This window comes from Heterocephalus glaber, unplaced genomic scaffold (genome assembly GCF_053883595.1).
Source record: "Heterocephalus glaber isolate CG9 unplaced genomic scaffold, H.glaber_assembly_v1.0 deba00001442, whole genome shotgun sequence".
NCBI lineage: Eukaryota > Metazoa > Chordata > Mammalia > Rodentia > Bathyergidae > Heterocephalus > Heterocephalus glaber.
Window position 1 is genome coordinate 43,482,249 of NW_028258296.1, and position 25,897 is coordinate 43,508,145.

The 25,897-nt window shown below is 40.9% G+C and overlaps 1 protein-coding gene across 5 annotated transcripts in view; it reads right to left on the minus strand.

Moving 5' to 3' along the window:
• Positions 1–311: 311 nt before the first annotated feature.
• Positions 312–25,897, minus strand: part of Aknad1 (AKNA domain containing 1) — a 39,947-nt gene continuing 14,361 nt past the window's right edge. The window contains exons 6-12 of one of the 5 annotated variants that reach the window (XM_021265589.2): positions 12,625–12,719; positions 9,570–9,667; positions 6,537–6,656; positions 6,331–6,438; positions 4,152–4,233; positions 2,062–2,191; positions 312–1,345 (exon numbers count right to left, since the gene is read on the minus strand). In XM_021265589.2, the coding sequence (XP_021121248.1) occupies positions 1,226–1,345; positions 2,062–2,191; positions 4,152–4,233; positions 6,331–6,438; positions 6,537–6,656; positions 9,570–9,667; positions 12,625–12,719 (753 nt within the window). In that variant the 3' untranslated portion in view covers positions 312–1,225. Of the gene's footprint in view, positions 1,346–2,061; positions 2,192–4,151; positions 4,234–4,726; positions 4,925–6,330; positions 6,439–6,536; positions 6,657–9,569; positions 9,668–12,624; positions 12,720–22,562; positions 23,222–25,897 lie in introns of those variants that run through there. The other 4 variants (XM_021265596.2, XM_087213211.1, XM_021265595.2 and 1 more) reach the window with 4 other exon arrangements.

The window sequence follows — 25,897 nt, forward strand, 5'->3', positions numbered from 1 at the left end:
CACAAAAATCTAAAATGGGAATACATTCAGCTCCCTCCTCACTGCAGAGGCAAAAGCTGGGGGTTGGGAAACCTTTTGTTGAGAGTGTCGGAGTTAGGAGGCCTCAGGAGAGAGGGAAAGAACCAGTCATCTGCTGCTGTCATTAAGGAAATAATGATTTTTAAAAGACTAAATCAAAAGCCTGCTCTGGCATTCTATGGAGAATGTTACAAACTTAATCCCAATACACAGTTTTAATGGATTCTCTTTTTCTAAAATTTCATTAATCTAGGTCTATAGTTTTTACATTATTTCAAGAGATCTTTAAATATAATTTTATAATATCATATTGTAAGAATGTCATACAGTAAAATAAGAGAAAAGTTGAAATTCATCCTCTCTCAAAACCCCCAGTTTTATTTCCTAGAGGTCTCTTTAAGATTTCTGTGCAACTTTTCAGAAAATATATATGCCCTATAATAAAATATACACAAGTTAGGACACACTGAGTATATTGTTAGGTATTTTTGTATTCAATGTCTTATAGATAATCTGCCTCATTCTTATCACTGGTTGCAGAGTATTATTTACTAATCCTTATACTGGGTATTTAAGATTAGTTTCCCTTGAGGGTATTACTATCAGTGTTACAGTGACCCTTCTTCTACATGTAGTGGAATACTAAGTCATCTGTGAATTCCTAGTGGTGGATTCACTGGTCAGAAGATAATACTCGTCTGATGCTGGGCACTGGCAGCCACCCACAGCTCCCACAGCCATGAAGTCACACAGGAAACAGACACTTAAGTGTTTTGCTGAGCAATGATGTGAAGTAGGTTAGGTTTATTCAATGAATTTTCAACTTAAAGTATTTTCGACTTACTATGGGTTCATTGGGATATAAATCTCAAGCCAAAGAACATCTCTGTTAACAAATTTTCTTCCAAAAAGTTTCCATCGATTTATACTTCACCAATAATGTATGGGAGTAGTTCTTTAATTTTCCCCAGAGTAATAGGTAAAAGTAAACTTTATTGTTTTGGTTTGGTTTCTTTTGGTTTTAAGAATCAAATCCTTTTTTTTCCATTTAAATACTTTGTGTTACCCTTTTATGGTTTTAGTATTTCCTCTGAAAAGACATCTTTCAAATTGTGTAACAAGTGAAATACTTTTGTGTTGGTCAAGTTTTCTTCATATATTTTTTTCTTTTTAACCTTGGTTGCCTTAGGACAAACTAGTATTTCAGTCAATTCCTCCATCTCTGTGCTTTGGCAAGGTCTTCTGCAATTGCTTTTATCATTTGATCAGTAGTGTCTTTCAAAATGGTTGCTGTCTTTAGGGCATGATCCAAGGCCGAGTTTAAAATCTACAGAGGAAAAGTCCACATATTTTAGTTACACAAACTTACTAATGTTTCTGATAATTGGTTTCTCGCATTATTAAACATTGCAAGATGGGATTTTTTGGAGCACTCTTTTTTCCACAGTTTATTTCTGTTTGTGAGGATTAGTTTCCTAGGAAACCAGTCTGAGATGGAATGTATGTGTTAGGGAAAGGGAGAGAAAAAAGATCAGCACGTGATTGATGAGCATGAATCAGAGGGTGAGGTCAGCAACCTGCTGGGATGTTTGTCTACTGCAGAGAAAAAACTTAGGGGACACTGAAGGGGGTTTGGGGACCATAAGCATGGACAGGGCATGCAGGAACACAGTGCATGTGTGTGGAAACATTTGACAGTGACCTGGGGATCTGTGTTAGTGGTTCCAAATAGGAAACCGCTGGCAGCCCTAACCACAGTCACTGGAACAGACTCCAGGCCTCTAAGCCTGGGCCGGGGAAATCCTACAGCTGAGGCACCACCCACAGAACACTTTCTCCAGGCCATTTCCTTTGAAACCAATTTAGGAATAATACAAACCATGTGGCTGCTAAGGCTTTATGTTAATGCCGAGCACAAATTGTTTTTATCAGAGCATTTTCTTAATTCCAGACTTTCAGGACTTAAAAGCTAGCAGTTTGTGGTCCTTCAAACCAAACATATAAGCTGCAAGGATTCTCTAAGTTTTTTTTCTAAGTCCTCACCTTAGATTCTGTTTTTTCAATGCTATTGAAGTCACACAAGGATTTGCTTCCAGAAATCTTGCAGGACTGGAAATGGGGAGGGAGGATTGCAGGATCTGCGCTGCAGGTCATAAAAGTCTTTAGATTTCTTCTGGAAAGCAAAATCATGTTGGTCCTGTGTAAAGCACCCTCAAGCACACCCTCCTGTTCAGCTCAGCTCATGTGGCTCTGTCTGATCAGGTGTCTGGACTCAAGCACACACAGCCTTTTCATAGCTCTCATAGGCCTATGGGGCTGAGCTTCAAAATGAGGTTGTTGCCAGGGGTTTAGCTCAGTGGTGCTGCTGCCTGCCTCACAAGCACAAGGTCCTGAGTTTGATCCCTGGTACCAAAATAAATAAATAAGGTTGTTGCCATGACCAAGATGGTATGTCCTTCCAGAATGGGTCTTTTTCTTAGCAACAAAAAAGGCAAGACTCCCAACAACAACTTTTATTTATTTTTCATTATTTGGGGGCCAACATGCTGTTTTGCACTGTTTATAAAATAAATGTACACAAAAAACTGTCAGTTGTAAGCATTTTGGGTTGAGCTCATTCTAGGACCAGTGAACTTACAAAGCAAAAATAGAAGCTCCTTTAGGTGAGCAGGCTCCCCTAGACTACCCCGTAACTACAACTCTGTCTTGGTGTGGGGGGAGTCACCAGGGCCACTGAGTTGTCCAGATTGTACACCGCATAGCTGTAGGGGGTCTAGTCACATAGTCTTTGTGAATCCTGGGAGTTAAGCTTTTCACAACCATGAGTAGTTAGCCCTAAGGGCTGCCACAAGTACTTGCCTGTTTGCAGGTCTATCATGCAGCTACCTTCACTTTATCCCTCTGCTAAAATTATTTTGCTACATACACTTGTGAGCAGTGTCATCTTCAGAAAGTCTCACTTCCAATACTGTGACTTCAGAGCCTCCCTTAATCCCTCGGCCTCTACTACACTAACATTAATTAGATCTTCCGTTTAGTACATTGATCTCTCCTCAAAGTGAGAGATGATTCTGCATCAGGGGCCCTATGTAATAAAAAAATAGGCATGGTGTGGTAGTGTGGTCCCGTGAGAAGAGCAAGGGCTTCAGACTCCTCTCCCAATATCCAATCAGTCACCACTTTCAACGGTATTGATAACAGCCATGACTTGCCAAGCATTTGTTATGAGCCAAGTTCCATTCTCAGTACTTTTATGTATTGACTCAGTTCCCAATGAATTTGGAACTGTTTTACTCCCATTTGACATAGGGGTAACATGCCCAGGAGCCAAAGATGTAAACCCAAGAAGTATCCAAAGGTCACATTTTTAACTACACTGTGCTATGGTAGTGTGTAGTGGATTCAGTCTAAAGGAGTCTGATTGTAGAGCCTGAACTGTTTATTTACTCTGCTATGCTGATCTCCTACTTTGGCTTCTCTAGTCCATTTCCCATTCCTCAATAGCTAGAGTGCTCTTTTAAAACACTACAAAACTCCCTGATATTAAAATTCCTTGGCTTCCCATTATTCCTAAGAGTCTGAAGTCCTTCCTGTAGCTGACAAGCCCCTACACAGCTGGCCTTGCCCATCCATCTGACCTCACCAGCTTCATCCTCTGCCCTCCCTATGGGCTCCAGCCACTCCGTTCCTGACCTTCCCCCTTCAGGAAGCTTCTTAGACTGCATGTCCTTTATTCCTATGCTCATGTCTCCTCTCTGATTCATTCATACTTAGGCATTGGAGCTCAGCTTCTGCGAACCCCCAAAGTAGGTCAGTAGTACTCTATATGTTCCCTTCTTGACACTTGCAAAGATCACTTTGCTCTTCTATCAAAAAAGCAAGCTCCATGAGGGCAGAGTGGTTGACTTTGTCATTGGATCCTCAATACTTCGCACAATAGCCTATATTTGACACTCAGATGTTTGTTGAATAAGTGAATAACTGAAGTATTAGAAAGGGCTTGGTTAAAATTATGGCTCTGCTATTTATGATCTAGGTGACCTTGGGTCAGTAATGCACAAATAAGCACATTATTTATACCTGATCAACAACAACCAGTTTGTTATTACTACTAATCATAAATGAATACTTACTTTCCTAGTGCAGGCTCACATTTATCTTGAGAGGATTGTGAATTCACTCTCTGGGAACATAGCTGTTTTGGTTTTGAACAAGCTGAAAAATGTTAGCTATAATTAAATTCAGAGCACCAAAAATAATCCCTAGATGGTGGATACATATCATTTCTTTCTCAGTATGAATTAAATATTTTCTAAAATTTTGATAATTGTGTAAGAAAGGTAACAGAAAACAAGGAATTTTCTATCAACTATTCTAAATTCGTGAAAAGAAATTCAATTTAAAAGGAGTTTCATTAACAGAAAAGAGGCCAGGAGTTTAGATTCTCTGAGTGCTCATTGTTGGAGTGCTGTCCAACTTCTGTGGGCTCAGCTACCTCATCTGATATAAATGGACAGATAACAACTTCCAAGAGGTTAGGTATAGGTTCCTGAAATCCTCTCCAACTTTAGGAGCAAAGATTCTAAGAGTCATAAACTAACAACTGTGTTATTAGGGCAATTCCAGAAAATACAGACTAAACAGAGAAGAAAACTGCAGGAAAATCACCATGGGAGACAAGAAAACCAGGAAAAGGAAGAGAGACAAGTTCAGTGGTCAGGAAATCTGCCTTTTTATTGCAAAGGCCTCTTCTCCACTTCTTCTTCCATCTTCCCCCTCTCTTCTCTGTCTTCTCCTCTTTCTCCCTCCAAGTCTCCTGCCTTGTAGCCAGGCTTCACTCCCCTCTAGACGGCCCCATCAGACAAGGGAAACTAGGAGAGATTGTTCCTTAGACATGGAAGGCAAGCTGGAAGCCAAAAAGTCCAAATTTAGTCCTGCTGACCACCTAGCCTTCAGCCATGAGGAACAGAGGCACTGACAAGCTCAATCTTAATTCTTTGGTAGTCTCCAAATGTAACTTCAGGTTTTATTGGAAACATAGAAGCTCCAAAAGAGACAAAGGCCATTGGGCCCAGTTCTAGGCCAGATCTACAACGTCAAAGCATACTGCTTCCCAAATGGTGCCCACGGCCTCCTGCAATAGCCCATTCCATTTCTGTCAGCTTCAATTGCTGGAAGGTTCCTTATCAACAGTGAAGAAAAGCTGCCTCCCTCTTAGCCACTATACATTTTTCTAAGTTCACATTTCAGTGACTTAGTTACATTCCTCACATGTATTGGAATAATGGGCCCAAAGACTGAGGAAATCATAAAGAAATTTTCCCTGTGGTTTCTGCAGTCTTAGTGACTGTTACTTTTTTTTCCTTTTGGTACCGAGGATCAAACTCAGGTCCTTGTGCTTGCGCAGCAGGCGGTGAAACCACTGAGCTAAATCTCTGGCCCTGACTGTTACTTTTTGACAGTTGATAGATTTGTCAGCTGCAGGTAGATAGGGGAGGCACAACTGAGATCACTCAGGTAAATACCATTCTTTAGTCTTGGGCCTTGGAAATTGTGAAAGATGAGAAACATTCTCCCTGGTACTCTCTCCCCAGAGGGAAGGAGTTCTGAAGGGATGAAAGAAAGATATGGCCCCTGTCAGGGAATTAAGTATGACTGTCATTCAGGGCTGAAACAGGAAGTACTGTGTATCCTTCCTTCCTTTATGTTCCCATATCACACTTTGACCTTGCTTTTAGTGCTCACATTTTTGCCTTGTGCTTTCCTGATTTGAATATAAGTCCCTTCCTCTCAACTGGAAACTTTTGCAGGGAGGAGCCATGTCTTAGTCACTTTTATAAATGTTTGTGAGATTTTTTTTTTCAAAGATAGCCAAATTTTACATTGAGAATTAGCAATATGATGTCTAAGGAGTATTTCTCTATATGCTGACTTTTGGGAGGGAGAAATTTAAAGTTTTGGCCATCGTGAAAAATAACAATAATAGTGGCAATTATTCAGTCATTTGTCTAGCTAGCATTCATTTATGGTGTGTTACTGACTTGCACTTAAAGCACTTACAGCACATTTAGCACTTAAAACACATTCAAATTCTTTAACCCTGGGTTTTCATAATGCCCAGCCCCTGCTTAGCCTCTTGCCATCCAGGTGCAGGGCTGAATTTGGAGGTGTCTGGTAAGTGCAGGAGACCCTGGCCATAGATTGTTGATGGCAGGGCTCTCCAAGAGGAAGCAGTGGCCAGTGTCCTGTGGGTTTCCCACACAGGGAGAAGGTTACCCACATAGATGGGATCACGCAGGAGATTGTACTTACGAGGTGCAGAATTTTTATTTTCATCTAAAGAGTAGAACTGGACAAAGGTACCCCTTCTGCTATGATTTAAGTAATACTGTCCTGGGGTGTTGTATTTATAATGAAATTCTGAAAAAAAAAAAAAAAAAGATTAAACATACAGTTCATGGCCTGGGAACAATAGTTGTCCCTACTTAGGCCTTTTGGAGGCCCCAAGTCCATCTCACCTTCCCGTGGGTCTTTACCGCAGACTCTTCGGGAGTTCTGACTCTCAGTGCCACAATGCTCACATTTATTAGGCTGCAGTCCGCTGCTGGAATCAGAGAAGCCGGGTCCTGTATCAAAGCCTCAAAAAGCCCAGGTTACACAAAGGAAGTGTGAGTTTCTTGAGGATAGTCATAAAATGTGGCGTGGAGAGAAGAGTTTTAATGTGCATGGTGTGCACTAGGCACCGCAGTGTTCACCTCTTCAGGTGTGTTGCCAAGGGGAGTTCCCAGCAAGGGTGACATTTGGGGTCCCCTTCTGACAACTGAGAGACATTTCAGTAAGCCACAGTTCTGCTATGAAGCCCTCAAGATGAGGTGAGGACAAATAGATGCCGAGTGAGGAGGGAGGACTCCAGGGGAGGCCAGAATGTGGGAAGGAGCACAGGGCCAGCCCGGGGCGCATGTATCATAAGTGGAATGAGTTTGGAGGCCTGGGGTTGAAGTCTGGCTCTGCCACTCTGATGGTTAAAAATATATCCACAAATCCTTTGACATTCTCTTTAAAAGATGGAGTTAGGGGCCGGGGATTTAGCTTGGTGGTTTCGCTGCCTGCTGTGCAAGGGCAAGGACCTGAGTTCGATCCCTGGTACCAAAAAAAAAAAAGAAAAAAAGAAAAGATGGAGTTGGGGCTGAGGGTAGAGTTCAATGGTAGAGGACTTGCCCAGTATGCAAGAGACCCTGGGTTTGGGCCAGGGATTTAGCTCAGTGGCACTGTGCCTGCCTTAAAGGCACAAGGTCCTGAGTTCAATGCCTGGTACCGGGGGGGGGGGGGGGGGGGGAGAACCTGAGTTTAATCTCCAGCACCATAGAGGGGAGAAAAAACAAAAAATATAGAACAAAAGACAGAGATTAATTCCCCGCTCTATAACCCTGGGCTGCATTTAGTGACTCACTTCTGACAAAGTATTAATGATGGCATAAAACATCCAAAACTGGGCCATCCAAGAGATTGCGTCTTCCAGCTTGGTGCTTTCCTCAGATCACTTGCTCTAAGGGAAGCCGGCTGCCATGTCATAATGACACACGACCAGCCAATTAGAGGGGCTCATGTGGCAAGGAGCTGACACCTCCTGCCACAGGCCAAGTGTGTGACCCACCTGGAAGAGGGCCTCCCACCCGGACAAGGCCATCAGATGACCACAGTCTCTGCAGACATTCTCCCAGCAGCCTCAGGAGAGACTCTGAGCCCAACCCTTCCTGCTAAGGCACTCCCAAAGGCCTGGTCTACAGAAACTGTGAGATAATGTTCATGAGTTTGAGCCATTAAGTTCTGGGACACTTTATTAACAGCAATTGATAAGTAATACACCAGCTTTTTGACCCTGGCACATGACTCAATTTCTCTGAGCCTCCATTTCCTTATCTATGAAATAAAGAGAATAATTCCTACCTTTCAAGGGTGTTGTAATAAATGATATACATGAAAACAGTTCTCAATCTTTACAGTATTAAAATTGAGGGCCCTAAAGTGCTTATGTTTATGTGGCTTTATCTACCAAATATCATAACATACAGCATTTTAGAGACCTAGGGTAGAAATCTAACCCTGAATTGGAGAACAGCTATCATACAACATTCAGGCAGCTGCAGATGGACTGGGAGAGACATTTTGATATAAAAATGGCAAATCATTTCTACATTTAGATCTTCCCAAGACAAACAGGTTTGAGGATTTTATTTAGAGTTTTAAGCTGAGACTTTTTTTTTTTTGTACTGGGGATCAAACTCGGGACCTTGTGCTTGCAAGGCAGGCACAGTGCCACTGAGCTAAATCCCCGGCCTTAAACTGAGACATTTAAGAAACATTTTATTATATCTGTTAAGCAATAACAATAAGAAGCCAGGTGTGCTGCTGCATGCCTATACTCTCAGCTACTTAGGAGGCTGAGGCAGGTGGATTTCTTCGGTCCAGACATTTAAGGGTAGCCTGGACAACATAGTGAGACCCTCTCTCTAAAAAATGAATAAATAAAATTATAAATTAACCTTATGTTAACAAAATGCTTTAATGAAAATAACTACATTTTCTGAAAAATAATGAGAACAGCATCATTAAAGTTTTGATAAATATCTTTATCTGGCTGAGTAGCAGGCAGCTGGATTGTGTGGCTGCATCTCCATCAATCTATTGTAATATTGGCCTTGCTAGAAAAAGGAAAGACCTCGTGTCCTCTCTGAAAGGTCTTCAGGAAACCTCAAGACCCTCTGACCACACTTTGACTACTCTGATATAGCATCTGGTAAAATAAGCATTCAATCCATGACACCTGTTGTTATTATTTGAAAATGTACCAGCTATGGAGAGGTGAGCTTAGAACAAGTGTGACCTAACAGCATGCTGAGCTGAAAGCCAGGCTCTGAGTGACAGGGAGGATGAATGTAAGTGACTGTGCCAGCTTTCTGGCCACCAGTTTCCTCACAGGTTGGGCTCAAAAGATGATCAGGTTCATGAGGTGATTTCCAATCTCAAGAGCTGCCTGAGCAGGCAACCCTCTCCTGCCCACCTCTCACCTAGCACGACCCTGCCAGGGGCTGTTTCTCTGCTTAAACTACCGTTGGAGAAAGGATCTTATGACTAAAATCATTGAGTTCCATGCTTTCATGCCCTCTGGGCTTCTCCCAGATCTACCTTCTTTGCTTCCTTGAAACATTTACAGACACGTTGGCAGCAATGCCCACATGGCCTGTAACCTTACCAGGTGCAGTTATGGGTCATGCTGCGAAGAGGATGATTGGGAGTTGAGGGCACCTCCTGACTCGCTCTGTGGAGTCCTATAGCTCTGGCTAGTACCAGGTATGGCACTTCACCCTACTTAATCACATTTCATTTAATTATTAATCCTGTACATTTGGAAAAAAAATCCAAAACGTAACACCCTGGTCTAGGGCAGTGCTATTGGAGTAGCAGGTAGTAAGCTGGAGCCCATCATGAGCAGAACCCACAGAGAGGAACACTGAAGACTGAGCACCCACAGCCCCAGCCCTTTAACCTACCGAGAGTTGAATCTTGGTGCAGTGCCTTTTCATGAATGACAATTGAAAACCTGCCACAGTTGATCCTTCTGAGACCTTTTCTTTCCATCTTTTGCTTCCTAGAAAGAAGTGCATAAGATCTCATAAAATTATGGTACATTTCTAATAGAGTTAATGAGAGCAATAGCAAACTGAAATGTTAAATTTCTTGTATCAGAGCCTGGGACAATGTAGGAGTGGCCCGTTGTCCTCAACAAAGAGGCCATACCCACCCCGTCCTTTTGGAAAGTTTCTCTGTGTGACATTGCATCCAGCACAATTTGGCCTGATAAAAATATATTTATAGAACTTAAAAATAAATGTTTTGTTCCACAGATGATGATATTTAATCATCATTATATCATACACAAAGTAGAAAATAGTAGTAGTGTAGTATGGAACTATAAAAATTTGTATTCCTCATATCTGTGTCTAAAAATCAGTTCTTATTGAGGAAGAAGCTATGCTATACATCAGTACTGGATCACATGGCTTCAGCTCTCTAAGTACAGCTGACTGTATCCAAAAAGTCCACAAGGGATTTTGCAGGTATCTGCAGAGCTAAGGCAGAGAGCCTGGAGTAATTTTAGTTGTACAGTATAGGGCCACTAGGGGGCGTCAGAAGGAAGCAAGTACAATGGCATTTATCGAGCGACTTCAACCTGTGTGCACCAGTCTCCCTCCTTCGCAGACACTCTATTCCTCTAAAGGAATTGTAATTAGTAACAGTTCTTAACTAAGCTCTTGCTCAGCCCCTGGGATAAAGTAATAGCCCCCAGGGAAAGTTGCGCATTCTGGCACGAGAGAGACTGACAGTTTCCCTGGCTGGGTATGAACTGGAGGAGGCAGAGCTCAACAAACACGCACGCCCAGCTGAGCCTGGACCTGTGGTATTGCTGGTGCTGATGAGGCTGTGTGTGAAGGGGAACCGGCTTGGGGTTCGTGGAGTTGGAAACTGGGAAGCCAGGCCCTTTCCTCTTGGAAAAATACGCTCTCCTTCTGAGTCACATATTTTCTCACACTTCATTTTCTGTCTCCACCCTCCGCCTCTGCAGCATTCAAACATCTGCTCTCCAAAGTGGAAAAGTTGGAACTCAGTCAAGCGAGTGCAGTCCAATACATGAATTGTTCTGTTCTTTTAAATTCCTTTGTGCTCTAAAATCTTTGGTCCAAAAATAACAGCCAAGGGCAGTTCTACTGGAGAAGGCTGTTTTTCAACACGTCAAAGTAGCTAAAGTATATGTTTAAATGCAGCGTTTCCATCAAAAATAATATAAAAGGATCTAAATGTTGTTACATTTAGCATCTTTACATTTAGACAGATCTGTATTACTTATCAGCAAAGTGGATAAAAGAATACATCCCCCATCAGAGAGCTATCTGATCGTCTATCCAATTAAAGAGGATATGCATAGCCCTCCCTTCAGTTAACAATTCCTCAGGAATTGCGTGCTTTACACAGATTGCAATTTGTAAATTCTATCTCATCACTCCCCACCAGGGAATCACTCGGTTGTGCTTTTATTTCTGTCATGCCCATTATAAAAGAGTACTTTGAGCTGGGTGTGGTGACACATGCCTGTAATCCAGCACTCCACACTCTGGATGCCAAGGCAGCAGGATCCCCACAAGTTTGAGGCCAGCCTGGGCTACATAGTGAGTTCAAGGTCAGCCTGAACTGCATAGCAAGACCCAGTCAGAGAGAGAGAGAGAGAGAGAGAGAGAGAGAGAGAGAGAGAGAGAGAGAGAACATTTAGTCTGGAACATTGATACCTCTATCTTGGTATTTCAGTGGTTCTGTAGAATCTGGACTAGGAATTTGGAAGAAAAACATTCAGTACCTTAAATGTTTACTCAAAATGTTTTAATTTTAAATGTCAATTTTGAGACAGATTCCCAGTAAATTGCCCAAGCTAGCCTCAAACTTTCAATCCTCCTGCCTCCCGAGTAGCTAGGATTACAGGTGTGTGCCACCACAGAAAGCCTCAACATATTTTTATTGTACTTTAAAAACTTCTTAAAAATCCAAATCCAGGCTTTAACTCAATAAACAAAAACAGTAGGCCTGGGATGACTGGTTGAGTAAGCTTCATGAACCCGCCTTGTAGCAGAGAGCTCAACGCTTAGGATTGACTGGGAGGTTTGACACAGTGGGCCACACCAGATGACACAGTAATCGCAGACTCCATGATGTTTCTTTTTTTAAAGGCAGGAACTCAATAAAACACTTATGACAAGTGCCCATTCTGATGGTGAAATGCTTTCTAACAGGAAATGTAGTCTTTCAGACATTGTCTTCTGTAGCTTTAGAGTTCTAAGAGTAGTTTCAAACAGCTCCTCCCCGCTTGACTCTTGACCTTTCAAAGGTAAATTAGCCAAGCTTTGTTTAGTCCACCGAGAGCTGGGAGGTGGCGCCTCTCACTACTGATAGAAGCTACAAATGATTCTGAAGCCATGTGGGCTAACAGTTGATCCAAAAGCGCTCAAGGTGTCTCCTTAGGATTTTATACAATTTATAGCATCAGCTCTGGGAGATTTCTTGATTAGGAATATAAGGAAATCAACCCTGAGAGGAGGAATGGAGGCTTTTCTGGGGGGACTGGGGCAGGTGGGACCCAACAGGGAAGGCTTTTGCTCAGCTCAGAGAGCAGTGATGGAGGAAGCTGGTCTACTGCGGAGAATAAGAATCCCCCATCTCAGCAGGGCTCAAACAGAGCCCTCTTGTGCTGTAACTTCTTCCCCACATGGTACTTAACAGAATCACCTGCAAAGATTTAAACCCTGGGTCCTACCAGAGCTGCACTCATGGAGATGCTTCCGTGGTAGCTGGGGCAGAGACCAGTGCATTACTTTAAAATTCCCTAGGGGTTTTGATTTTCTCCCTCATAAATAAACCACTGCTAAAGAATGACTGCCAGTGGGATCTGTGCGGCCCCCCCACCCCGCACTGGCCAGTGTTTCCATGAACTGTTGCCTGGTGTTATCCCGAGACCACCTCCCCATCCATTCTGGGAATGCAGCAGCAGGAAGCCCTCACCATTCCAGGAGTCGGCGGCAGAAGGCACAGCCTGGACTCGGTGCCACCGTCTCCGCATGCTCCTGCCTTCCCGACGCGCCGCCGCCGGGGTCCTCCTGCACCACAAAACACACAGAGGTGGTTGCGATGGAGGATGTGACTCATCCCTGAGGCTGCACTCGCAGAGCCCAGCTTGCAGCACAGGCCAGGCTGACTCACTGCCGGGAGGACAGGAGGCTTTTGCTAAGCGCCTCTTACACAAGGGGCGACAGAGGAGGGCCGGGAACTGGAGGAAGACAAAGAGCCCATGCTTAATGCTGATGTCGCTCAGCGTGGCCTGGGCTTCTCATGGCCTGAGCTTCAAGACGAGAAGCTTCAGTCCTGGCTGTGCTTCTTTTCTCCACCAGATTTTAAAATCTGGGCGCAAATGAGAAAATACTTTTCCTTTTTTCTTTCCCTTAGTTTCAAATAACTCCACCCTCCACCAGAGCATGAACAGATTTAGAAAGATATTTTATTTTTGCTCTGCAGTGCTAGGGCTAGGCAAGTGCTCTACCACTGAGCCACACCCCCAGCCAGCAAGGTAATTTTTAGATCAATCTCACCAGCGGTTGAGTTCTAAAAGCTTTTTGAAAGAAATATATTCAACTATGAATTAAAACAAGGTTTAGGGACTGCCTATGTCCTACACGACTGACTGTATGTCCCTTTTTAACACAAAATAATTCTACTGCTGCACCGAAAGAGCTGACAGCTCCCACCACGTATTTCTGACTGTGCTCTTATGCCTCGTTTAAATAGAAAATAAATGTACTTTTCCTGCCATTATAAACAATGCTGGCATACATATCATTGAACACAGAACTTTTTCCTCATTTTAATTACTTCCCCTAGGAAACATCTGGGCCAAAGGTCATAGACTTGTTTGTTTGAGGACACGTTTTGTCAAATTGCTTTCCTCCAGTTTCACAGATCACACGGCCACCAACGATGTGGATGGTTCAGTTCACAGTACACAGAATTATCACTTGGAAATGCTTTTCTTAATTTAAGGGAGAGGTGTGTGTTAATTAAAGTTGTGCTATTAAAGGAAAACAATTTCTCCTTATGCTATTTATTGGTTGTATTTCTCCTATATGTGACTTTTAATTCCTATTTTTTGCCCATTAGTTTTTTGCCCATTAGTTTTTTGGAGGGCTTTGGTAATTTTTTATTGATTGATACAACTACAGTATTTGTTGATTATTCCTTTTGTGCTAATAGGTGTTCTTTACATAGTCTTTTTTATTACTTCCTACCATCCTGGCATGTTGTCTGCATTTTAATAATGAATAATCAGAGGCGCAGAGAATTTAGGTAAATTGTCAAGGACAGTAAGAGTAAGTAGCTGAGCTGGGTTTGAACCTTAAAAATGTGGTCCTATGCTTGTGTTCTTAACCCTAATTTTGCTCCTTTGTTCATTTAGAACACTTGATAGAATAAAGATTTCAACACTGAACATGATTTGCTCTTCATATTTTCTGTTGTCTGCCTTTAAAAAACATTAACTGTGGTTTCAGCTTTGCAAACATAAGTTAAACATTGTTGGAGGTTCGGCCGAAAAACAAATGATAATAGACTGAATTTCACAAATAGTCAAACATAGATAGAAACAATGAGATATCCATGTTAGCAAAGATGGAGGAAAAATAAAACAGTATCTAGGGAGGACTTCAGTTGGAGACACTGACTTTCCCCTGCCCTGGTGGGGCTCCATAAACTGGTATTGCCTTCCTAACGGCCACTTTATCAGAATGTTCACTATGTTCCCTCTGAGCCATTAACTGGAATGCTAGAATTTTATTCTAAGGAAATAATCAACTGTGGGCAAAAGTTTGCAGGTAAATGCAGTTACTTGAAACCATGTTTATAATATCAAAGGCCTGGAAAAAAATTAGTCCTTCAATAAAAGATCGTTTAAATGAATCAGAGTACATACTATGTCCATATAATGAAATATACCCCTGGCATACAGGAGATAGAGTGGAGGTATGTACATTATTTTAAGTACTCATTAAAATGAAGCTGACACTTTATTCCAAGTGATGTAGAGAGATGCCCACAATGTTAAATGGAAAATGTAGGGCCAGGGATTTAGCTCAGTAGTTCTGCTGCCTGCCCCACAAGCGCAAGGACCCGAGTTTGATCCCCGGTACCAAAAAAATAAATAAATAAATAGAAAATGTAAACCACAAAATAAAACTATGGCATTATCCCAATTTTTTAAAACCAAGACTGTAAGTATATACAATAAAAAATTAGCAAAAATTTTTCTCAGGGAAATTTTCTTCTTTATACTTTTCTCTATTATCTAATTTCTGTGGCAATAAGTATCACATTTATAATTTTAAAAATAAAGGAATTCTTTCCCTCCATTTCTACCTGTGTTTTCTTTTATCACCGCTAAGCTTATAGTATTCCCTTGCAATTGACATTCAAAACAGATTTGCATTAGCAGAATAGCGGAGATGCCTTCTATGGAGGACTGATCTTTAATACTACTTATCATCTGCCCTGGCAAGTCTCACCTTCCAAGGCTATTTGTCCCCTACAAAAAAGTCTAGACCAGCAAACTGTAAACCTCCTTATAATATTGCTATCATTCTAGATCCACGGACTTTAATCCCAGTATTTCCAATTCATTTATAACAAAATAATCTCTAGAATCCTTGCTACTCCAAGGGTGGTCTCTGAACCAGCACCTGCAGCTTGGGCAGCACCTTGGAGCTGGTGAGAAATGCAGGATTGCAGGCTCACCCCAGACCCAGGGAATCAGAGCCTGCATTGTGAAAAGATTGCAGGCTATTCCTAGGCACAGTGAAGCGAAAGAAGCCCTGGCCTAGGTCCAACAACACCAACCCAGTTTCTGCTGAGACGTGAAAAAGTAGGAAACGTCACCAGCACTAACACTGGTGCAATGAGTCTAAGAGCCTGGGGTGAGAGGTAGCTTAATGTCAGAGCTGGGGCTCAGCGTGGAGAGGCCCTAGGTTCATACACAAGCACAAAGGGTTCTTGAGGATGCCAGTTTCATAATCACATTCAAGTAATTAACAGAATGAACCCAGAACCAGGTCACAGGATGTTGTCCTGCAATCAGAAGACAGCCCAATGTCCACTTGGTCTGGCTGGTCCTGGGCAGCCTCACCCCTACCTTTAGGTGAGAAGTTTAAAAGTAAATAAATAAGGGGCCAGGGTGTGTGGGGGGGTAGTTCAGTGGTTCCACCACCTGCCTCGAAAGCACAAGGTCCCGAGTTCGATCCCCAGTACAAAAATAAAAAGTAAATAAAAGGCAAATTTGCATTTTAGAATCAACTCTTGAGCAACCTGGGAGGCCCACTTTGGGGGATTATTTGGCTTCTCATTAACTGGTGAAGTCACTGGGAATTTCCTGTGGTGCTCCTGGGCCCTAAGGTGTGATGTTGGAGGGATGGTGTGTGGCCACTAGGCCTCTTGCTCCCCATTTGCTCCCCTACTGCCCCTGGGACTCTGCCTTAGAGTTACTCCCAGCCTGGTCCAGCAGGTCTGAGCTTCTCAGCTGGGTCCCTCAGTCGCTGGGTCCCTCAGTCACTCAGGGGCAGCTGCACGAAAACCAGAGTCACAGAGTTGCTGCACCATGGGAAGTGACTCAAAATCAGGTCAGGATTCCTATAGGACCCTCAGGCACATATCCTTCCCAGAGGACTCCCCTTTCTTCAGCTGCCTCAACCCAGGACTCAGCTCAGATTCACCTCCAGCCACTTCTCCCTTAGTAACGCTGCCCTCCCACGCTTACCTTGCTCCAGTTCTATGACATCTAACACCCAGGCAAAGTGCTTACCGTGAGCCTGCCCTGCTGTAAGACCTTTATATAGAGTCATTTAAATATCATAACACCAGGAGGTAGGCATTATTGTCCCCATTATCCAGAGGAGGTTGCCTAACTTCCCCAAGATCATAAAACTGGTAAGTGACAGAGCCAGTCTTTGAACACGGGCAGTCTGGCTCCAGAGTCACATGGAATGTATTACTCCTGCATCACACTTTTGGCTTTCTATATTCATATTTAATTCTGTCTGTTAAGTATATGTCTCCCTACCTCAAAAAATTAGGATTAGAAGTTCCATTTGACCGAGCTATTCCCCTGCTGGGTATCTTCCCAAAAGAATTAAAAGAATCATACCACAGTGATATATGTGCACAATTTGTAATAGCTAAAGCTTGGAAGCAGCCCAATTGCCCATCAACTGGAGACTGGATAAAGAAGATGTGGTTTTTTTTATAAAATGGAGTACTACTCAGCCATAAAGAAAGAGAAACTAGAGACTTTTTTTTAGGTACCGGGGATTGAACTGAGGACCTTGCACTTGTGAGGCAGGTGCCGGAACCACTGAGCTAAATCCCCAGCCCTAGAATTCTTATTTCACAACAGTTGCTGTGAACTGGGACCAGGGAGAGAAGTGCAAATCTAGACCTGAGGGAGCTGCTGGGTGGATGGCCATGATGACTCATCAGACTCCCTCACACCACCTCAAGCTAGTGCAGTTCGGGCCTAGCAATATGATAAGCCATGAACCTTGGAGATTTATTGTGAAACATTGATCACTTAGGTCTTCAGTGGCTCTGGGATCCCTGTATGGAGCCTTCATGGTAAGAGGCATTCAGTCAGATGTTCAAGGTACAGAGATGAGTACCGAGGCACAGAGACAAATGAGACCCAGTCCTGTAGGAACACAAAGGTAGGGCAAAGAATTCTGCCTGAGGTGGGAGCTGGCTACCAAGGGTGCAAAAACACCCTACCTCTGAACCCGGTCCTCAAATGAATGAGATTTTGCCAGGCAACCAAGTGTTTGGAGGAGTTAAACATGCTTCTTTGGAAGAGCTAACATTTATATAATCTCATCTTTCCCATAGCTTGAACAAAAACCTCATTTAAGTTTTGAATATCAGCCTCAGGTTATGTCTTCAAATATAGTATGAAACTATGAGGTCAATTTAAGGTAATTATTTAGATGATTCCGTCTCTCCAAATTGAATTTGAATTTAGTCTGAAATGTTCTGATAGTTCAGCCTACAAAAACAAAACATGTAGAACGATGGTGGTGATTGATTTGAATTCCCAATCCTGTATATAAAGATAATCCAAAAAGAATTTCACTTGAGAGAAGGAAAATGTGACAGTGGATTCAGTGGAAATTACTTCACTTAGTGTGCTATTCTTTATTTAGAAGATGGAGTACAAAACTATTAAGAAGATTTTTTCCAGGCACAATCCAGAAAAGTTTTGCTATTCATCCAGAAGAAATAGCTCTTCTGTGGTTTATCAGTTTAAATTGCATTGCTACATCCCAAACTAATAAGATGTTTCAAAAACCAACATTTGAAATAGCTTCCAGTTATTAAAAGATGGTTCTGTTTTAAATAATATGATTCATGGAACTTTGGAAAGTTATGTTTTCACAGAATATTGAAATAGAATTCAGCAAATCCATGCATTAGGAGTCTACACATGCATAAACACCACTTTTCCTGGCCCAAAATTAGGCTTCAGGTTTCTGTATTACCTCATTTGAGGATGAAGAGAATGTAGATGCCAAGTCATCTGGGATGGTTGGAGAATTCACAGGAAGAGAGAGAATTGAAGTATATTTGCTTTCATCAATTTTCTCTTTAACATCTTCAAGTAGCATCTCCAACTTGAAGATTTCACCTTCTACTTCTCTGAGTAAACATAAACAAACAGGGATCTTCTGGGCTATATAGTCAGCATTCTAACTAGTGGCAACAGTTCTTGCATAGAGTACTGATCTATATTATTAACGTGGCTTGTCTTCAGACAAGAAGCATGATGAATGCCTGACTGGCATCCTGTTTACAATTTCACTCCAAAGTCCTGGGCTCCAGTCCCCATTTGCTGTCCAGTAGCTGTGTATCCTTTGGTGAATCACTTGTCTTTCTGGGACTTCAACTATACCAAGGATAACAATACCTTGCTTATCTAGATACAATGATGTTGCGGTCCCTTATAGTTTTAAGAGCTGTGATTTCATGGAAATAATTGTTATGCAAACATTGAAAGAGGGTGAACTTAAAATATATGAATAATTAACAAGATTCTTATGTATAAAGTACATGTGTATATGAACATATATTTTACCCAACACTCATCTAAATAATTTCCAGTATAATAGGAAATAAAATGGAAATTACTGATAATTTACAAGTGAATAGTAAGAAACAATATATGAAAGCCAACATAATGCAATTAAATCAGTACTTGGGAAAACTTTCTCTTTCCCTTTTTAAGAAGAAATAGGATTTTATTATATTGACCAGACTGCCCCGAATTCCTGGACTCAAGTGATCTAATGCCTCAATTTCCTAGTAGCTGGGACTACAAGCTTGTGCTACTGCTTCCAGCGTAATTGAGGTTTTGTTTGTTCTTTGGTGCTGGAGGTGGAATCCAGGGCCTTGTACTTGAAAAGCATCTGCTCTACCACTGAGCAACAGCCCAGCTCTATAGTCTTAAAAAATGTTATTAAGGAAAAAAGTTCAAAAATCAATAAACTAAATATTCCTAACTAGAAGGCAGGAAAAAGGAGTATTGTATAAAATAAATCTAGGAAAATGGAGATGTTTATAAAAGTAAGCAGAATAAATGAAATTTAAAAGAATTGATCAAGGGCCAGGGATTTAGCTCAGTGGTTTTGCAGCCTGCTGTGCAAGTGCAAGGACCCAAGTTTGATCCCCGGTACCAAAAAAAAAAGAATTAATCAATAAAAGGAAACATTTTCTCAAAAAATCTGTAAAAGAAATTCGACCAAGAAACATAAAGAAACATAAATCACATTAAGAATGAGAAAGGAAGAATAACAAGAAAAGAATTTAAATCGGAAAGGACTGAACAACTTTATATAACACAGTTTAAAATCTAGGCAAAATGGGCAGGTTTCTAGGAAAACACAAATTATTAAAATTTATTCAAAAAGAGTTAGAAAGTAAGAAAAAAACAGAAGAAAAATACCAAGGAAAAATGGAAAAGATCATCAAAAATCTACCCCCAAAAGGGCACCAAGTCCAGGTGGGATTATGGGTGAATTCTACTAAGACTTTAAGTATGAATATTGCTCATGTTATTCATCACTTGCAGGACATGAAAAAAAGAAAAAATGTCCTGACCCATTCTATACTTCCATATTAGGATATTTATTAATATATTATACTATGCTAATAGATTACAGGGGCAAAATAAATATATTTCTAAATCTCATTTGATTAACATTTCCCTAAATAGTAACAACCACCCAAATTCTAGAAAGCTAGAAATGAAGGGAAATGTTCTCAATGAAGTTTATCTACTTGAACCTACAGTGATCATCATGCCTTGGAGAATTCCTATTATTGTTAAGAACATGAGAAGAATTCTCTCTTTTACTAGTTATTTACACAGTATTGTTCTGGCAAACCTAGCAAATGAATTAAAGCAATAAGAGATATATAAGAATTATAGGGAAGAAAAGAAAAGTATAAGTATTCAGAGAGGAAAACCGCCATCATTATTTTTAGATGCAATAATTGTCATACCCAAAAACTAAGATAATCAAGTGAAAAATCAACAAAACACTAAGAATAATATTGCATAATGTAGCCCATAGAGGTCAAATACACTTTTCTACATTTCCTAGAGAAATCATCTATATCACTTAGAGAAAACATCTATTAATAATACTCAGGAAAACTGTAAAATAATTAAGAATAAATTTAACAAATATACAAAATCTGTATGAAGAGAATATGCTACTCGATGGGAATAGTTATTGTAAAGATCTTAACTCTTCCCAACATAATCTATAAACTCAATACAATTCTAAAAAAATGATTCAAGGATTTTATTCCATGATAGGCTGACTATAAAATTCATTAGTGAGAAAAGTATTGCAAGGGTAGTAAAAGAAAAAGAATAAACATTTCAAAATAGAAACTGTAGTAATTTAAAAGTATGTTGTTGGGCCGGGGATTTAGCTCAGTGGTTTCACTGCCTGCTGCGCAAGCGCAAGGACCAAAGTTCGATCCCCGGTACCAAAATAAATAAATAAATAGATAAATAAATAAATGTATGTTGTTAATATAGAAATAGAAGTAGGTCAGTGAGATAGAATAGACCCAGTCCCACCTACCCATAGAGGTTTTGTATCTGATAGAAGTTCTTTTTCAATCAGTGGAGAAAGGCTTCCTTAATAAATGGCAAGAAAAAGGAAAACCAAAATTATAGTTGAAGGAAATATTGGAAAATATATTATAATCTAGCAGGCAGATGAGAGTGAAGCAGAGAACAAGGACAGACTAATAATTTAAGAAGTGAAATGACAGAACAAGACCTGCAGGTAGGCAAAAGGAAGCGGGCTCAAGGACGTGCCTGGTGAGGCCGGAAGAAGAGTGAAGGAAGAAAAAGTTGAAAACATTCAGAGATGGAGAAGACATTTTTAAGAGAATTCTTGAGCTTTTCTATGTAGTAGAAGATACGATTGTACACTGAAAGTAACCGAGAGAAGAGATTAATGGAGGTAGAACCCCATTTTTTTTGTATCAGGGATCAAACTCAGGTCCTTGCACTTGCGCAACAGGCAGCGAAACCATTGAGCTAAATCCCTGGCCCTTGAACCCCGTTTCTTGACCCCGCCTTCTGGTGTTAGTGTACAAAAGAGTAAAACGGCTATTGGGCTACATTCGGGTGAGCAAGATGCACGATATACAAATATTTTTGCATACTGTGTGTGTGTGTGTGTGTGTGTTGCTGGAGATTGAGCCTAGGGTCTCAGGCAGGCTAGGCAAAGACTGCCTCTGAGCTATACCCCCATATTACCTTTTAAGCATAATAGTAGGAAAGTTTTAATAAGAGCACAGCAACTGATGGAAACAAGGGATTATTCAATAAATCTGTAGAATTCTTGCCCCTACAGAAAGCCATCCACATTAGCCGTTGAACTAAACATTTAGAAGGCTCTTGCACTTCAGGGCCCTAGGGTCGTGTGGGATTCTGCCAATTGCCACGTTTTAGCCCATGCAGAAAGGAGACCAGTCTTGAGCTGATGGGACTTTGCTTGTCCTGAGGTGGCTTTAAGTGAGTTTTGGGAGAGGCTGAGTCCCTCCTTTTCCCCAGTGTTGAAAACTTCTCCCGTATATGGGATATAATTGCAGTTAAAACCCTTTTGATTTATACTCATCCCAAGCAGTGTGGTTTTAACTAGGATATAAATAAAGCATTGCATAACTTTGGTTTCAATGTCCACAGAGGCCTGTCTTTAAAATGATGGTTCAAATGAGAGATTCTTTGGAAAATAAATACCACTTACTTTATTGATTACAAAAAAAGGCAGAAGAGTGTGGAGATCTTGTTTTCTCAGGGTGGGGTTGGGGGGATAAGCTTTTGGGGAAAATCAGTATTAAAACCTCATCCCTGATGTCTGATTACTCAGTATTGAAATAAAACAGAGGTCCTTCATTTTGGAAAAGTAAAATTGTACCCCAGGAAAAAACACCTCAGGGTGCTAGTTGTGAAACAAAAATCATTGAAACATTATGGTAGCAAGAGTGATTCGTGTTAAAATGCTATGCGTAGAAAAAGCTGAACTTTACAAAGATTAAGTCTACTCACTGGATTCTTTTAACTCATACCAGGAAATTAAATGGAAACCATCTTAGCCTGGAGTTCTGGAATGCATCTTAAAATTATTTAGAGTGGAAAGAGAAGAGAATGATTTCATAAAAATGGTGAGTTGGAAACTTAGAGTGTGCACCCAAATTTCGAATGTGAATAAATTCAGGAATCATTTAATTTTATTAACTTTATTATCATTTTTCCTTTATTAGGATTTGTGGGTGGTCCCTCACTACAACACCAATTAACTTTACAATGATCCTCTCCTGGTCACTGACTTTCAGAATTGCCAGTGGATGGGACAGGGGTAGGGGCAGAAGAGACCAGAAAGGGACAGTAAAAGCAGGAGTGAGGAGAAATGAAGAGAGGAAAGGAGAGGAGGTGCTCATGAATTAGCACATGAGCTTTTCTAGGGCTTTCCAGCATTCTTCAATGTCTCCGAACCAACTGAAATAGCATCCAACAAAATGCCAAATGGGGGCACAGTACCTCTGTCCCAGGAGACAACTGTTCCATCTGGCTCAGTTCCCAGCACAGCAGCTCACATACACTAGATTCCATGCTACTTGTGGCAAGAGGTGGCACTTTTTGCATTGATGACACAGATTTTGCTGAGCCTACACCAGAGCTTAAGCCAGCAGCTACTCCAGAATCCCACCTGCAAAAGGTCACTTCTTTTTTTTTGGTACTGGAGACTGAACTCAGGACCTTGGGCTTGTGAGGCAGGCGGCAGAACCACTGAGCTAAATCCTCGCCCAAGAGGTAGGTGACTTTTGACCCTTCTACGTTCCACAGCTCATTTAAACCTGACCTTTCTGGATCAAAGTCACCAACAGCTGGGGATTCATGCTTGTGGATATGCTGCTGCAAGGCCAGGTGCTTCTCCCTGGTGGCCACAAAGTTCCGCTCAAGCACTTGGAGATGTCCCTGCAGTTGCTCCAGCACCTGTGGCAGTGAAATCACTGGAATCATTCACAGTAAGCCTGTGTATGGAGTTGTTTTCCCAAAACACAATTGCAGGTGCACCCTACAGTAGTGTCCAACTGATGATGCCACTTCCTCACAGCGTCAATTGTTTTTGTGTCTGACATTTAAAATATAGACAACCCAAGAGTCATTGTGACATCCACAACACCCTCACAATACATTGCTGAAAAGTACAGTTATTCCTTGTTTCTCATTTGGAACCCACTTAGAGGCTTCTGACCTTCCCAAGTGGGATGTTCATAATCTTATATATTTACAAAGTGCTTTCCCATTCCTTATTTAATCCACTCATCAATGTTGAAAATGTTGCAACACGGTCTTCCTAGAGGAAGAAATTGGAACTCTAAAAAGTATGGCTGAATCTGCTAGATTTTAAAAAGGAACTGAAGTCAGAGAGCCTGGGTTTGAGTGCAGGCAGCTGGAGGGGGAGATCAGAGAGGAACAGCAAGAAGATTTAGTCAGAGCAGCAAATGGTCTTCTAATAGCAGCACATGCAGCCTTGTGCAGATGAATGTCTAAACCATGCTGCAGTAGGTCATGTCTGGAAGATGCAGAGAGGTTTCAGCTCCACATCCCAGTCCCTACACACTTCCTGAGCCCTGCCTACATCTGCCCTGGTCCAGAAGTGTGAGATACAAAACTTGTATCAGGCACTGTCCTTGGTCTAAAGGGTTTTATCCATCTAAAGAAGGGACTGTAGATTAGACTACTGTGACAAGGCACAATGGAAAGAATGAGATCGAGGTGAGACTTCAGGATGCCAGAAGATCCACACCTGGCAGCACCCATGAGACTAAGGAATGAATTGGGAAAACACCACCAAGGGCAGGAATATGGTACAGTGGGGAAACAAGGCCAGACTCAACAGGGTTCAGTCAGCTTCGGTCACTTCCTAATTGAATGATTTTAGTCAACTTGAACTCCCTTATGCTTCAATTTTTCATCTGTAAAATGAATATAACATCTCTCACCTCATGTTGTGGAAATAAAATGAGATAATTGTGCCAGGAGCATAGCACCAAAGCTCCTTTGCTTCCAATGGAGTTACATCCCTATGAACCCATTGTAAATTGAATATATTATAAGTAGAAATACATTTAATATATCACAGTTAAGCCTACCGTACCATAAATGTGCTCAAAATACTTACATTAGCCTATGGTTGGGTGAAATACAAAGTCAATTTTATAATAAAGTACTGAATAGCTCATGTCATTTGCTGATGGCACACTAGCCTAGTACAGTGTTGGTTGGTCACCCTGCATGGCTTTAACTCACTGTCACTGCCCAGTGTCTCAAGACAGTAATACAGATCATGTCACTAGCCCAAGAAAAGATAAAACCTCAAAGTATGCTTTCTACGCACACATATTGCTTTTGTATCATGGTAAAGTTGACAAATTGCTAAGTTGAACCATCGTAAATCAAGAACCATCTGTACATACTCAACAGATGGTAGCTGCTGTTATTATAAATTCTTTTTTTTTGATAGTGCAATTATATAATGAAGACAAACAAACTGAAACACTGTACAAAATTCACTCAAATACCACCTGCAATATATGAAAGACACCAAATAAATTTTAAACGTGTGAAATTTAAAAAGACACTTCATATAACAATGGAGATAGTATTTCTTTATACATAGTAACTACAAGAAATCATATTTTCTTCATATACATTTTGTCTAGTTAAGAAATAACATTTTGAAGAAAAAGGTAATTAGACACATCTTTTTTGAAAATACTAAATCATTAAACTTGCAGCTATTTCAAGGCCTCCCAAAAAACCTTCAGGTATTTTATTTTATTTTATTTTGGGGGTCCTTGCGCTTGTGCAGCAGGCTGCAAAACCACTGAGCTAAATCCCCGGCCCACCTAGAGATATTTTAAATCAGAAGTTAGTCTAATAAAGAACTTTGTCACAGGCTCTGCACATAGCAAGCACAATGACTATGTATCTGACTAAATATTATGAGTTCTGCACCCTACTGGGGTTGTCTCTCTAGACCAAGTACCCACTTTTAGTTTTATAACACCATCATCATTCAAGTATGCCAGAGATTACAAAAAAAATAAATGTGCTAAGGGTACTGGGATATTGTTTCTTCTGCGGTCAGGAAACTAATATACAGGTAAACACCATTCCCACTCTATTGCATTCTGTCCCTGTCCCCATTCAACTGTCAAATACTTTCACCAATTTACTTAACTGGTCACCAATTGGTTGGTTGCTAATACTTTTTCACTTTAGGAAAACTGAATTTTCCAGAGATACATGGGCTTAAGTGGTTAAGCTGTGTCACTTTTACTTTATTACTGTCCAACATAAGTATCAAAAAAGAATAACAATGTTTTTAAAACATTTAAGAAAGAAAAAAGCTGCATAACAATGTGGTTAACAGTAATAAATTATACACTTAAAATGATTAAGGTGGTACATTTTGGGGTTTTTTAAACCATAACTTAAAAGGGGAAGGGGAGTACAAGCACTGTTTTCGTTTAGCTTTTATTTAGGAAATAAGGGTATCTCAAAAATCACCAAGTTGGTGACATACCATGTAATTCAGGAAAGAAATGGGGAAAAATGAAATTAAAATAGCCTTAATTAGTAACACTTATGTGCAGCCACATA